The 13,561-nt window shown below is 46.4% G+C and overlaps 4 protein-coding genes across 6 annotated transcripts in view; 2 read left to right on the top strand and 2 right to left on the bottom strand.

Moving 5' to 3' along the window:
- The first annotated feature begins 32 nt into the window (after nucleotides 1-32).
- On the top strand, nucleotides 33-1,515 carry LOC117187825 (D-aspartate oxidase-like). Its single transcript, XM_033390685.1, has 4 exons — nucleotides 33-421; nucleotides 484-607; nucleotides 697-842; nucleotides 901-1,515. The coding sequence occupies exons 1-4, from the start codon at nucleotides 234-236 to the stop codon at nucleotides 1,448-1,450; spliced, it is 1,008 nt and encodes a 335-aa protein (XP_033246576.1). The 5' UTR covers nucleotides 33-233; the 3' UTR covers nucleotides 1,451-1,515.
- A 103-nt stretch (nucleotides 1,516-1,618) lies between these two features.
- On the top strand, nucleotides 1,619-9,500 carry LOC117187826 (ras-related protein Rab-3-like). Its single transcript, XM_033390686.1, has 5 exons — nucleotides 1,619-2,421; nucleotides 5,561-5,819; nucleotides 6,181-6,299; nucleotides 6,376-6,547; nucleotides 6,630-9,500. The coding sequence occupies exons 2-5, from the start codon at nucleotides 5,595-5,597 to the stop codon at nucleotides 6,774-6,776; spliced, it is 663 nt and encodes a 220-aa protein (XP_033246577.1). The 5' UTR covers nucleotides 1,619-2,421; nucleotides 5,561-5,594; the 3' UTR covers nucleotides 6,777-9,500.
- On the bottom strand, nucleotides 3,693-5,468 carry LOC108159618 (carbonic anhydrase 1). The gene is made up of 2 exons (XM_017293073.2): nucleotides 5,344-5,468; nucleotides 3,693-5,279 (listed from the first exon to the last, which is right to left on the bottom strand). Exon 2 carries the CDS (start codon nucleotides 5,268-5,270, stop codon nucleotides 3,861-3,863), a length of 1,410 nt encoding a protein of 469 aa, XP_017148562.2. The 5' UTR covers nucleotides 5,271-5,279; nucleotides 5,344-5,468; the 3' UTR covers nucleotides 3,693-3,860.
- Nucleotides 9,501-10,901: 1,401 nt separating the features above from the next.
- LOC108159951 (protocadherin-like wing polarity protein stan) overlaps nucleotides 10,902-13,561 on the bottom strand; it is a 41,905-nt gene continuing 39,245 nt past the window's right edge. Inside the window, exons 5-7 of one of the 3 annotated variants that reach the window (XM_033391154.1) lie at nucleotides 13,194-13,200; nucleotides 12,525-12,589; nucleotides 10,902-11,503 (exon numbers count right to left, since the gene is read on the bottom strand). In XM_033391154.1, coding sequence (XP_033247045.1) covers nucleotides 11,470-11,503; nucleotides 12,525-12,589; nucleotides 13,194-13,200 — 106 coding nt within the window. In that variant the 3' untranslated portion in view covers nucleotides 10,902-11,469. The remainder of the gene's footprint in view (nucleotides 11,504-12,524; nucleotides 12,590-13,193; nucleotides 13,201-13,561) is intronic. The other 2 variants (XM_017293612.1, XM_017293610.1) reach the window with 2 other exon arrangements.

Genomic DNA, 13,561 nt, shown 5'->3' with positions numbered 1-13,561 from the left:
GTGTTGTCCGATTCCTATTAAGATACGATGAATGAAGCGGCTCTCTTTTCTCGGCCAATCGAATAGAGATTATGAGTGGTGGAATCAAACGGACACAGAGAGAGGATTTATATACAACCATATACTGATAGAATGGACTGATAAGCTGCACTCACTATCATAATTAGTGCCGGCGCCGTTAAATACTTGTGCTGCAAGTTGCTGCCCCACAGTACCGGATTGGAGAATCAATCATGCAGTTCGGAGTCTTAGGCAGCGGCATAATTGGCCTCACGACCGCCCTGGAGCTGCAGCAGCAGTTTCCCTCGGCGCAGGTCTCAATAATTGCTGACCGCTTCAACGAGGACACAGTCAGCTATGTGGCGGCGGGCATCTTCCGGCCAGGCACCAGTTTCATGGGCCCCACCCAGGAAATTACGCAGTAAGATTGCCTGTTGCAAGGTCATGTCCAGCACGGCCTGCTAATCCTTCTGCCGATTGCAGGCAATGGATGACGGACGCCTTCAACTACTGGGATGAGCTGCGCCGCTCCAAGGAGGCTCCTCTGGCAGGGGTGTGTCAGCTGTCGGGCTATATCTACTCGCGCACCTCCCCCTCCATCGTGCGGGTTCGTTGCCAACCGTCTATCAGCGATTCTTATCTGAGTTGGCTTAATTCGATTAACGAGACATTGCCGTTTCTTGCTCTTTGCTCCAGAACCACTTCATTGAGAAGCTTCTTCCCGTGTACAGACGCGCCACGGATGAAGAGCTGAAGCTGTGCCAGGGCGGGTGGAAGTACGGCTCCTTTTTCACCACCTGCTTGACGGAAAGTCGCCTCTTCCTGCCGTATGCCACGAACAAGTGAGTGCTGGAATGCCGGAGCATAGCTCAATCATTCTCTCACAAAATTCATTCGCAGATTCCTTAAAAACGGCGGGAAAGTGGTTCGCCAGCATGTGAAGAACTTCTTCGATGTGCAGCAGAACTTTGACGTCCTGGTGAATTGCACTGGCATGGGCGCCAAGGAGCTGTGCAATGATCAGCACCTGGTGCCCATCCGGGGTCAGGTACTGAAGGTGCGAGCACCGTGGATCAAGACGGCCTTCTATGGTGACTATGACACCTACGTGCTGCCAGGCTTCGAGACGGTCACCTTGGGGGGGTGCCGGCAGTTCGATAGCTACAACACAGAGTGGTGCAAGTACGACAGCATGGCCATCAAGGAGCGTTGCTACGACCTTCTTCCGAGCCTCAAAAAAGCGGAGATTGTCAGGGAGTGCGTGGGACTTCGTCCGCACCGTGCGATCGTGCGCGTGGAGCCGGAGCTGGTCACGAATACGGAGGGAAGGCGCCTGAAAGTAGTCCACAACTACGGGCACGGAGGGTACGGCGTGACCACAGCTCCTGGAACAGCCAAGTACGCCGTGAAGATTGTACGCGAAATGCTGGCTGGGAATAGCAAGCTGTAGACTCCAGAGCGCTGGTGCATTGTTATTTGTTGATCATTAAACTGTTAAACTGTTTACAAGCCCAATCAAAGCCACGCAGAATCTTTGAACCTTTTTGTGGCTCTTTGCTATGGATATTAAACCATAAACCGATATAAACTGTTAACGATACCCGATAAGATTTGAAATTGTTGGCGCTACGACAATGGACCACTGTGCGCATGTCCGCCCCGCCGCATGAATGGAAAGCTCGCCCGCAATTCGCCGAAAAAGCTACGCCCACACACATTTCCGTCCCCCGGACCAGACCCAGGAAAACAGCCCCCAATCGATTTTCACTAGCAGATAGAAGGGACAGTCAGTAGCAGAGAGTAGTCGATGTGAAACAGTTATCTTATGAAAACGTATACAAAACTTGCCCATATTCGCCGTAGCAGCCAATTCGCCGTCCGAGAGCTCCAAATTTTTTCCCTCACTTGAGTCCTGCGAAGTTGACGTGTCGCTGCGATATTTCTCGTTTGGCGAAAAAAGGTGAAACAGTTGAGAAAACAATTGAAAGGCATTCGCACTGCCATTTTGAGGCGACTCCTGAATAATTGAACGACTGCAGTGCTGTGTCAAGACGTGTGGGTGCGCGTACGTTGAATAATTGATTGGGTAACCGTAAACAAATAGCAGCAGCACGGACCAGGACCCTACCGTATGTTAGGCCAGTGCCAAGGCTAACTTCCAATACCTCACGACTGGACGGCAGCTAGAGCTAGAGCCCCAGCCACATTATCGATTTGCGTATATGTGTATGTCTGCGGAATAGCAGTGTACATCTAAACACCTATACACCTGTGCACATACTCCCACACGAACGCACATACAAACACACACACACACACACACACAAACGTAGTGCACGTCAACGGCAAGAACTTTGACGCACGGGATCTCGTGGTATCCGTACAGAGGAGCAGACGCAACCGCATCAACCTCAAGACGCAGTAAGTGCCATCCATCCCCCCCATACCCACATCCCACATGCCACATCCCATCGTAATATTAAGTATACGCCGCATTGCACTCTAATGCGTGGGAGCTCGATTGCTCGGGTGTCAGTGAAAGTTACCGCCGACCGCAGACCCGACACGAAAACCCCAGAATACAGGAAAATAGCTTGCTCAATTTACTGTAGGTGTCTCTAAAACTTGAAGCTTGCCTCAATTAAAAGTTTGAGCTGCTGGCTAGGGAAGCCTGGGTGCACAGCCCCCAGACGGAGCTCAATAGTTTGGTGGGAATGCAGCTTCTGCCCACCGAACAGCTGCTTAGCCATTTGAAAATTGAAGCACGAATGAACAGCAAGGCAGCAGGACAGGAACAGCAGGAAGAGCAGGAAGAGGAGCAGCAGCAGCCACCCCTCACAGAGGGAAAACAACAGAAAAAAATCGATAATCACACGAAGCCAGGCAGATAAAAACATTTCCACACGGCCTCTGATAAGAGGCCCCTGCCTATTGACTCGAGCACGTCTGTCTGTCTCTGTATGTGCCTCCGGCTTCTGCCACACTCCGGTACGGCCCTCTGATGAGCCTGGAGAGGGTTCTGCTCCTTGACAGCCTCAGCCGGGAACATTTGCTTGGGGCTGTCCTTTTGCCAGGGCCTTGACGATGACGCGCGCACTCCTCTGTGGACCCCAGAGCCTGAACCGTCGTTCATCAGAAATCTGACAACATTTTGCCGCTGCGCAACTTTTGATTTAAGCGGGAGCGGTGGGAGTACTGGAAGGAGAAGCAGAATCAGAAACAGAAGCCATGGCAGAAGGAAGATAAAGTTGTCTATACACACAAATTATCGACACAATGTCGCGGCTTCCAAGGAGAGGAGCTGCCTTGCATATGGAAATTGTGAAAGGCGAGGGACGAGTAAATGGAAAAAAACTGTAAGCTGAAACTGAACTGCTGTCGCCGAGCGAGTCCACGCCATGGCAAGGCTGAAACTTTTCAAGGACATGCGGCCAGCGCTTCCCCCTCGGATTCTTATTTCTCGTGCCCACTCCCCTGCCACTGACGTGACAGCCATACCAACAGGCACAGCCGTACCAACAGAATGCCATCTTCTGTACTTGTGGGTCAGCTGTAGGTAACAGACTCGCAGGGAAGCGGCCGGAAGAGCGTCCTGAGCATGTCCTCTCTGTTGTGTGCTGCAACACTTTCCCCGGATGACCTCCCAGCAGTCCCCTCGGGGTCCAAGTCGAAAGTAAAGAAGGCAGAAGGGCTATGATTCAGAAATATGTATAACCGCAACTGTTTAATCCATACACGGGCAATTCAATTAGGTCTCGGGACAAAGAGCAGCTGGCCTTGCATCCAGCCCGTGTCCGGATCCGTGTGATTACAAAAAATAACTAAACAATTTAACAATTAAACGGCCCTCTCCTACTCCCCTACTCAACCAGGCCGTGGTACACGGCGATGTTGATGCCATCGCCCACGCCGCAGATGGCATCGGCGTTGCAGCTGGCCTTCGGTTCAGATCCTGGTCCCCCCACCGGATGGGGTGCGCACATGTCGCTGGATGTGGAGTCGCTATGGATGACAATGGCTGTAGTGCTGCAGTCCGGCAGCTGCTCCTTGCGCAGGAATGTGGTCATGCACATGTTCGTGGAGTCGCTAGTTATCACGGTGGTCGTGTCCATGTACTCCATCAGCTCGCCCTCTTCCTCAGAATCAGCCGGGGCCGCTCCACGCTGCTGCTCTTCCACCTTCTCAACGGGTTCTTCCTTCTGCACGTCCGCCGCCTGCTGCTGCTGGCAAAGGCCGACTACTGGCAGGCTGGCCAGTTGGTTGGTATTCATGGGAGAGAACAAGTTTAGGTTGATGCTTCTGTTACGTAGGGCCTGGACGGGACGGGCGTTCCGTGTGATGGGAGTGACACCGTCGTGGCTCAGCAGCTGGCGGAAGTGGCGCAGCTGGAAGTCACTGATGGCCAGCGTCTCGGGGAAGATGAACCACTCGGTTCCCTCGTAGAACGGGGGTCGGGTCAGCGACCCACCGTAGGAGTAGAAGCCAGCCCGGAAGGGGGGCATTAGGTAGCAGAGTGGAAACGGTAATATATTCACGGCCTTTCCGGGCTGCTGCACCTGGCGCAGATTCTGAACAAGGGGGTCCAGGAACGGGTTGTGGGCCGACAGCTCAAACATGTAGGCGATCGTCAGGAGGTCGTAGCTGCTGGTGCAAGACCGCGACATCCAGGAGCTGGCACGGTGCATCACCTGCATCTCCATGGGGAACTTGCGATGGTTAAAGGTGTGCTCCGAGCCCTCGCTGTTGCTCCAGCCCCAATGGAAGCGCACCTCCACGAACGAGTAGCTGGCCAGAAGATCGGCTCCGCTGATGGTGGGCGTGTTTCCGTGGAACTGGGCCCGCAGGATCAGGATGTGGCCCGTGTTCCCCACCTGAATGCTCGCCGGCAGTTCGTCGTAGTGGTTCCAGTTGAGCAGCTCCTTGATGGCCATGGGGCTCAGCTGCCGGTCATCGATATTGATGGGGCTCTGGAAGCCAGCCTCGTCCAGTCCTTCGAGTCCCCCCTCTCGCTGATCAGCCATGTCGTGCCCAAAGTTGCTATCGTCTGTGGCCAAATCCGAGTGTGTGATCCAAATCATTAGGTACTGCAGAACCCAGCGGAAACGCTCCCGCAGTGTCTTTTGGCCCATCTGTTGGGCGTGGCCCAGCACCAGGCAGAGTACGCTGGCCAGCAAAGGATGCTGTACCATCTGGCAGAAGCCATGGCTAACGAGCAGCCAGGACAGCTGAATCACGAGGCCAATCAGATAGCCGAGCGTGGTATCGAACATTTTCCTATTCTGAGAATAGACCGGAACACACAATAGGCATAAAGTTACACAACAGTTCTAAACGTAAACGTACCAAAAAATCAGTGAAGCAAAGTTGAAAGGGTTGACGAAATCTTTTCTTTTGGTTTATATATTGTTTAATATTTTCAGAGTCGACAGCTCGTGCGGCTCCGAATGTTTTTATGTGACTGACTTCTATGAGTTTCCCACTTCCCATTCACAGCCTGACGGACAATCCAAAGCCACCTATGTATACTGATCCTTTCCATTCGTTTCTTTTTCCTGTACAGTCGGCAGACGGACAGCAGAGAGCTCTGAACCGAAATGGCCAGCGGCGGGGACCCCAAGTGGCAGAAGGATGCTGCCGACCAGAACTTCGACTACATGTTCAAGCTCCTCATCATCGGCAACTCCAGTGTGGGCAAGACGAGCTTCCTCTTCCGCTATGCCGACGATAGCTTCACATCCGCCTTCGTCTCCACGGTGGGCATCGACTTCAAGGTGAAGACCGTCTTTCGCCACGACAAGCGGGTGAAGCTTCAGATTTGGGTAAGTGAACGGCCGAGGCCTAGCCACTAAGATGGGTAGAACTCCTAGCAGATGTATCTTTTAAACTGCTTCGCTCTATGATTGCCGAAAGAAAGAGAAGTCCTCGAGTAGGTGGATTCATTGTGGTTCTTCGATTGGTTCTGGCAGATGAATCATCTGTACAATCGAAGTATTGATTTCTACACCTAGCAATGACGGCATCAAGTGAACACAGGTCGTAGGTTGGCGCACTCTCGAATGACCTAAAGTCTGTCCGTGGCTGTGCGTGGGTTTGCCTGTGTGTAAGGTGTCCGTCCGGGTTAATTGTGCTTGTCACTGTCATAAACCAAAGACCTGAGCAAATTTCGTTTGGCTTTTGCAGGACACGGCCGGGCAGGAGCGCTACCGCACCATCACCACAGCCTACTACCGCGGCGCCATGGGTTTCATCCTGATGTATGATGTCACCAACGAGGACAGCTTCAACTCGGTGCAGGACTGGTGAGAGCACACATATCCCTCACACACACTCCCTGCCACACACTAACTCGGCTCTCTCCTTGGTCTCCTTCCGCAGGGTCACACAAATCAAAACCTACTCTTGGGACAACGCCCAGGTCATTTTGGTCGGAAACAAGTGCGACATGGAGGATCAGCGCGTGATTAGCTTCGAGCGGGGCCGCCAACTGGCCGATCAGCTGGGCGTGGAGTTCTTCGAGACGTCCGCCAAGGAGAATGTGAATGTCAAGGTGAGTACCGTGCCACTGGAGATTGCGATAGTTTCTAGATGTGGATGTGTATGTCTTTCACCCTTCCCAATGCTCCCCCTAGGCTGTCTTCGAGCGCCTGGTGGATATCATATGCGACAAGATGTCCGAGAGCCTGGACGCAGATCCAACGTTAGTGGGCGGGCCACAGAAGGGCCAGCGCTTGACGGACCAGCCGCAGGGCACGCCCAACGCCAACTGCAACTGTTAGAGCGCCACCAGCCCCAGGAGAACGAGAACCCGGCACCGGAAAGTTATAGAGAGGATCTACTCGTACAACAATCGTACAACAACATTGACCGCAACTGAGGCAACAACAAACAGAAACAACAGAAACATAAAATCAACAAAAACTTAAAGCTAGATAATTAGTCAGCTCATTAATCAAGGGATGGAGGGCGTTAATCCGCCAGTTAAACGATGACATGTATATGCAGGCATCCATGAATGATATGAAGGTCATGAGTATGCCAGCAATGCCTGTGTGCACTGTATTTGTAACCATATATGTATGTATATCCTTTGCGTTCGGTCGCCTCCGTGTAAATGTCAGATGTTATTTAATCAATGTTTGAATTGTAATTGGTAATTGGTAATCGATAATTGGTAATTGGTAAATTGTAATGTGTATCTTGTAACGTGTAATTTAATCGGCTGCCGCAGCGACGCACTACTTGTTGAACATGGACTTGACTGGACTTGAGCGACGATATGAGCAGAGGGCTACAGAGGGCTACAGAGAGGAGCTTCTAGGGCTAGCAGCACTAATTAAATGTGCACACGTTCTGTGCTGATAATAGTTATTTGATTTGCAACTGCAACTGCAACTTCAACTTTAACTTTAACTTCAACTTCGTTCGCGATTCTCCATCTCTATTCAAACGGGGCTGGCAGCCTCGAGGCACTTTTCACTTGTATATACATATGCTGGCTTAACTGTACAGTTTGAATGCTTGGTCACAACGCACAAAGCTAGCAAATTGGTGAAATCGAACATAGTAACTAAAGCTACCACTATGACTATCTATATACATGTATGAAACACACACACACACACACACACAGACACGTTTATAACATTAAATCCCGAACCCGGCTTGCATTGGCTGGAAGGCTGCAGAGGCAGATACAGAAACAGATACAGATGAAGAAAGACATACATAAACAGATACGTACATGCTCGTATATAAAGGGCATGTAATCGAGTGGCAAGCCATTATTATTATTAAATATTATTATTATTATTATTATGTACGTATGTATTTATGTAGTGAAATGGAAAATTTTAATGTGTTGCAATTGATAAATGAAATATATACATCAAATATACATACCTACTATATACGATAAATAGTACATACTACCCAGACTCAGAGCCTATAGCCCAGAGCCTATAGCCTATAGCCAATAGCCTTTAGCCTTTAGCCTTTAGGTACGTTCGCAGTTTTCCCTGTCTCTGTTCCTGTCAAGTTCCGAGTCCTTTCTGACAATAACGTGCTGAAGACAGACAAACTTGAGGATCGAATTGATCCTTGCCCTCCCAGGTATCAAAATTGTTTTCCGTTCTGAACTTTAACCTCACAGCGCACAATTTATTGAATTGTTTAACCTGATGCCTAGAGTTGCGATTTGCGTAATGAAATTGAAATTGAATTGAGCCCACCGAGCCAGCTGACAGATCGGTGCATTTAATTTGCCAACTATCCTCCCGACACAGACATCATCTTTTGATAAGCACAACCCCCTGCCCCCCAACCCCACCCCCCATCACTTTTCTACTGTCGTACGCTACGCTATTGTAACAGACACAACCAACTGCTGCCGTGACGATATTTGTCAGACATGGAGGAGACAGAGTTGAGGGGACCTTGTATATCTGGCCGCGGCCAGGAGGCTGCTGAAACTGCTGAAACATAACTGAAATATAAATGAATAAAAATAAATATACATATGTATGTATTGGGAAATGCTCGTTAATGTTAAATATGTATGTGTATACGCAGAGTTTCACTTGAATTACGATTAAATTAAAGGCATATCGCTGTATTATAAATACCCAAAACGAATCGAGATATACATACGTACTACAACACACACCCGGAGACACCCTGCAAGCCAGATCCATCTCCCCCTACACCTCCGCGTAGCCAGAAAAATTGCACAACGAGTTGTTTAGATAAAGAACCAAAGTACAGAGGATGGGGAGTGGGAGTGGGAAAGTAGTGGACGGAAATGTGAAAATTCTATACGAAAATGCCTTAAACAAGCGACAGCTGACGCGTACATAGACTTTCCGGCATTCGATCTGTTTTGTAAGATATGTAGTTACAGCATTCGTCTAAACTAAACTGAACAAACCCGAATAAATTTAAAGTGAAATCAAACCAAAACCAAAAACTAACACAATAAGCAAACAATTGTTATCGAATTCATACTCGTACTCGTGCATAAAGCATTGGGTAAGCAAACGTTTTTGCGCTACATTGTTGTCATTTAAAGAATAGTACATACATATATGTTACTAGCATATTGATTATGGCATTGTGTACTCTCAGCCGAAACCTAATATTTGTGAACCGTTCTCGTACTCGTAATCGTATTCCAAGTATTCCAAAAACAATGCCATTATTTGCATTCCATTTGAATTGCAGCAGAATTACCCAACTATAAAATGCATACAATACAATTACGTCAAGCCCAAAAGAAAACTAAATTGAAAAATTCAAATAAAATAATTCCGTATGTTATTCAATGATGGTTTTTTAACACCAACACATCTGCATACCCGTGCTTATGAGGATACTTACATAGATTTACACACACACACACGTACACACGTACACACATACATTCATAGATAATATACACATAATGGTATTGAAATTATTGTATTCCCATAATAAAATATATGCAAAAGGTGTATGGTAAAGCAAACAACACAGCCGATTTATTCCTCAACTCGAAACTTTTTGGGGGAGCCCATTGCTTTTTATCCCGGTTTTACTGTTATTACTCTTTTGTAGGAGCGGACAACGATATACGATATATATACGATATACAGTATTACAGCAGGACTGTACCAGCTAGGACAGTTAGTACTCCTTATACTCTACCGAGCGACTGGTGTACTTACAGATCCCCGAATTTCGACCACATCCCCTAACTTAGCAGGGGTTTTTCATCTTAGAAGGGTCCTTCTTTCCGTTAGCTGTAATATTCCTTCATTGTCTCCTTTTTCCAATAAATTATTTGTTTCCAAAAAGATTCGAGATGTGATCACTACCTAACGAAAGTTTCGGAATCCAAACCCAAGCTTATTTTCTCACCTTTTTCTATATTGCTGTCAAGTCAGATCCAACGACCCTCTACAGATGAGAAGCAAGGTATCAAACAGTACAGTTTGACTGTGACTTCCTGTGGCTTACACCTTCGCAAATGTAGATGATATTATAATCTATGTACAGCATTGCCCCTTCAGCAGCTGAAAATCCCATTTCCAAACGCGCACACCTTATTGGTTTTGTATATTTATTTTACACGATTTATTCATATTGATAAACTTTACAATTAAATAAGTGTCCAATTCACATAGATATCATATCGTATAGTGTGTGTGTGCCACATTGAAGCGCAATCGGCGGCAAAGCTTAGAGCACCAATGGCTCGTGCAACACTGCGTCGCGAACAGAACAATGGAGTCCAGCAGAGTGAGTGCTGCTTATGAATTATGTATTTATAGATTGTACACACTTTACATGGGCATGAGTGGCTATTGTTGAGTCGGGGATCAAACTGTTGAGCAAGCTTCCGCTCCGATACTTTCGATACTATAGACAAATATGTATGTGTGTGCATGCGAATATATGTATGTATGCACTGTTGGATATGTTTATGGGGTCTCTGTCTGTGGTCCTCGTACTGCGCACTATATTATTCCTTCTATACGTCTGTTGTATGCGATTTTGATTGTACAGTGGCCACGCTCTCGCAGGCTGAACGAGAGGCTGATGAATGCTTTCCAATAAGAGTCTCAAGGGGCATGGAAAGTCTGCATTCATAGATATACATATATATCGAACTCCGTTTCTTCGACTTTGAAATAATTTGGCATAATAAGCTCTATCTTTGATCGGGCTCTCGAGGCACCCAACGTGCCCTTGTCCCATTGTTTGCGCTAACTAAGATTGAATCAAATCGTACATCCTTCTGTCTTCTGGGGCTACTTCTGGGAGTAAGCTTGAATTGGACCTAAATGCACAGGCTCTGTGCGAGTGTGAGTAATCGTAATGGTTTTTGCGTAGAGCTTAACTTAGTGGCAGAACAAAAATGCGTAAAATCAGTCTGACTTGTTTTTAAACGTTAATTATAAATACTAAATACATATGGTATAATACACGCCCTCACTCGCACTCGAGCGAATCCAATCGCACGGTTTTCGAACAGCTGCAACTTGGGCTCTGCTCCGGTGAGTTGTATAAATTAATTAAATGCTAACAACTATGCATAAACATGTTCCTAACACTAGTACTCGTTTGCGGGTTTGCGGGTTTGCGGGTTTGCGGGGGAGTGCTAAGCGGTATTTACGTAAGAGTAAAATGCATGTGGTTTCGACAGGATGTGAGTATTTTATGTACAGGATTCTAATGATGGACTTATGGCCTTTGGTGGCGCCGCCCCGTCGCGTCGCCCGCTTGCTGCCCCTGGAAGTATGCTGTGGCCTTCGTCCAGGAAGCAGCTCAGGCATTGGTGGTGCTTCTGTAGTGCGGCTTGCGTCGAATTGTGGCAAAGTGTTGCGCCTGGTTATTCTGCTGCAGATGCTGCACCTGCTGCCTCTGCCTCTGTCGCTGCCTCTGCGCCTGCCTCTGCCTCTCCTTTTGTTTCAACTGCAGTTGCTGGGACAGTCGTCACACTGTGGTCTCGTCATCATCAATATTCCGCCTGTTTGCGACAGAGAAAGGTGGCATTAGTACGGTTTAGTCCGAGACTCAAGACACAGTCTGAAGTCTCTACAATAGTCTGCGTGCGCCACGTGCCACGTGCTGCGTGCTTAATGGAGTGCATTATTTATGGGTGCATGCCCGGACAAAGGTGTCATAAATTGCACTCGGATACTTAGTTTAACGTGCTTAATGTTTAGTATTTAATGTTTAGTGTTTTAGTTTTGTGTTTACGTGTTTTAGTTATATTCTTGATACATATTTTTTTTTTTTTTTTTTTTTTGTTTTGTTTCGTTTAGTTCAAGCGAAAACATAAATTCTAATGAAAAAAAAAAAAAAAAAAAAAAAAAAAAAAAAAAAAAAAAAAAAAAAAAAAAAAAAAAAAAAAAAAAAAAAAAAAAAAAAAAAAAAAAAAAAAAAAAAAAAAAAAAAAAAAAAAAAAAAAAAAAAAAAAAAAAAAAAAAAAAAAAAAAAAAAAAAAAAAAAAAAAAAAAAAAAAAAAAAAAAAAAAAAAAAAAAAAAAAAAAAAAAAAAAAAAAAAAAAAAATTGACAAAACAAACAAACAAACAACAACTGAACGTTATTCTACGACTGGGTGGGTGGGTGGGTGGGTGGTGGGTGGTTGGTTGGTTGTGCACGGGTTGTGTGTGTGTGTGCGTGTGGCAGAGTTTTGGGTGTACAGCTTTGTATGAATAGTAGATTAGACCAGAACTGACCGCATGGGTCGGTTATTCGAGTGCTAATGGATTCTTGGGGGGAAGGCGGTTGTGGGCGTTAAATCATAATCGTTATTGGGCTCAAATGTCTTTGGGTTTAGTTCGAACTCAATCGAGATTGAATACATTAACATATTATGCATTTGGCAGGTACTAGAGGGGGAAACGGCTCTGCTCTGGCATTACGAGTATACGATTTAGATAGTTTGCCACTCGCAGTGGAGTACAGGGGAGCTATGGCTTTCGATTAACTGGGGGAGCTAGCTAGACGGTTCCTGTTTTCGGTTATCGGTTGTTGTTTGTACCATATTGTGAGCGACCAAGGATACTGCTGCCTCTGTTGCCTGCGTTGCAGCCAAATAATGTCGAACTGTGGAGATGTGGAGGTTGTATAGAGCGTCTGTTGTTGTGTTGATTCAATGGATGTGTGGGTGTATGTACAGATGTATGATTGATGCGTATGATTTGTGATTGAGAACATAACACAAGATTCAATTCAATTGAATTCAATTCAATTCAAAATTACGGGTTGCAATTGCATTACATTCGAATTACAAGTCACAGAGTTTTAAAATTCAATTACATTAACAAATCAAATGATAATGAACGGGACGGAACGGAACGGAGGCGGCGGTGGGATAAGGGGGAGGAGACACAATTTGGTTGTTATACAAAATCAATATTCACATTCAATGGTTCAATGGGAGAGGGGTTCAAATTAAATTGAAAATGGCGCACTCTGAAATTTGGCAGGGAGATCGAATCCGAATCGGAGTCCGGATCCGAATCCGAATCCGAATCCAAATATCTTTACATACACTTAAGCTAGGGCAAACGATAGGGGAAAATATAACACAAAACGACGATGGAAAGTGGAGAATACAAAAATGGGTGAATGGGCGAATGGAAAATGTAAAATGGAAAATGGGCGAATGTGATGTGCGAGTTGAAAATGCATTTTCCTTGTGGTTTACCTCTGAGCTGTTGATGTAGTTGTAGTTGTAGTTGTAGTTGTGTGGTTGTAGTTGATGGTGATGTGGTTTTATTTGATTGGGGGTTAGACAGACGGCAGAGGGAGACGAGCCGCCAGCGGTATGTAGTATTTTGCATCACGTTGGATTATATTTTTTTGCCAATGCGTATGCGTATGCGTGTGTGTATGTATGTGTGTGTGTGTGTGTGTTAGTATGCGTTATCATTTTTTATTAGAGAGAGAGAGAGAGAGAGAGAGAGCAAAAGCACAAGATGGGAGAGAGAATAGAAGTGTAGAAGAATAGTCAAATTAGATTCGGTTCAAACGTTCCCAGGACCAGCTGAAAGGATATGTATAGAGGAATGTGTG

The sequence above is a fragment of the Drosophila miranda genome, chromosome 3 (assembly GCF_003369915.1).
Source record: "Drosophila miranda strain MSH22 chromosome 3, D.miranda_PacBio2.1, whole genome shotgun sequence".
Classification (NCBI taxonomy): domain Eukaryota; kingdom Metazoa; phylum Arthropoda; class Insecta; order Diptera; family Drosophilidae; genus Drosophila; species Drosophila miranda.
Note: the sequence above shows the minus strand (reverse complement) of the source record. Positions and strands in the feature narration are given on the sequence as shown.

Excerpts from the sequence above, each read along its gene's own strand:
- LOC108159618 (XM_017293073.2), bottom strand. The coding sequence starts at position 5,270 with ATGTTCGATACCACGCTCGGCTATCTGATTGGCCTCGTGATTCAGCTG.
- LOC117187825 (XM_033390685.1), top strand. The coding sequence starts at position 234 with ATGCAGTTCGGAGTCTTAGGCAGCGGCATAATTGGCCTCACGACCGCC. Across the intron at positions 422-483 it reads CCCACCCAGGAAATTACGCA|GCAATGGATGACGGACGCCT; the intron begins GTAAGATTGCCT and ends TGCCGATTGCAG. Across the intron at positions 608-696 it reads CCTCCCCCTCCATCGTGCGG|AACCACTTCATTGAGAAGCT; the intron begins GTTCGTTGCCAA and ends TCTTTGCTCCAG.
- LOC117187826 (XM_033390686.1), top strand. The coding sequence starts at position 5,595 with ATGGCCAGCGGCGGGGACCCCAAGTGGCAGAAGGATGCTGCCGACCAG. Across the intron at positions 5,820-6,180 it reads GGGTGAAGCTTCAGATTTGG|GACACGGCCGGGCAGGAGCG; the intron begins GTAAGTGAACGG and ends TGGCTTTTGCAG. Across the intron at positions 6,300-6,375 it reads TTCAACTCGGTGCAGGACTG|GGTCACACAAATCAAAACCT; the intron begins GTGAGAGCACAC and ends CTCCTTCCGCAG.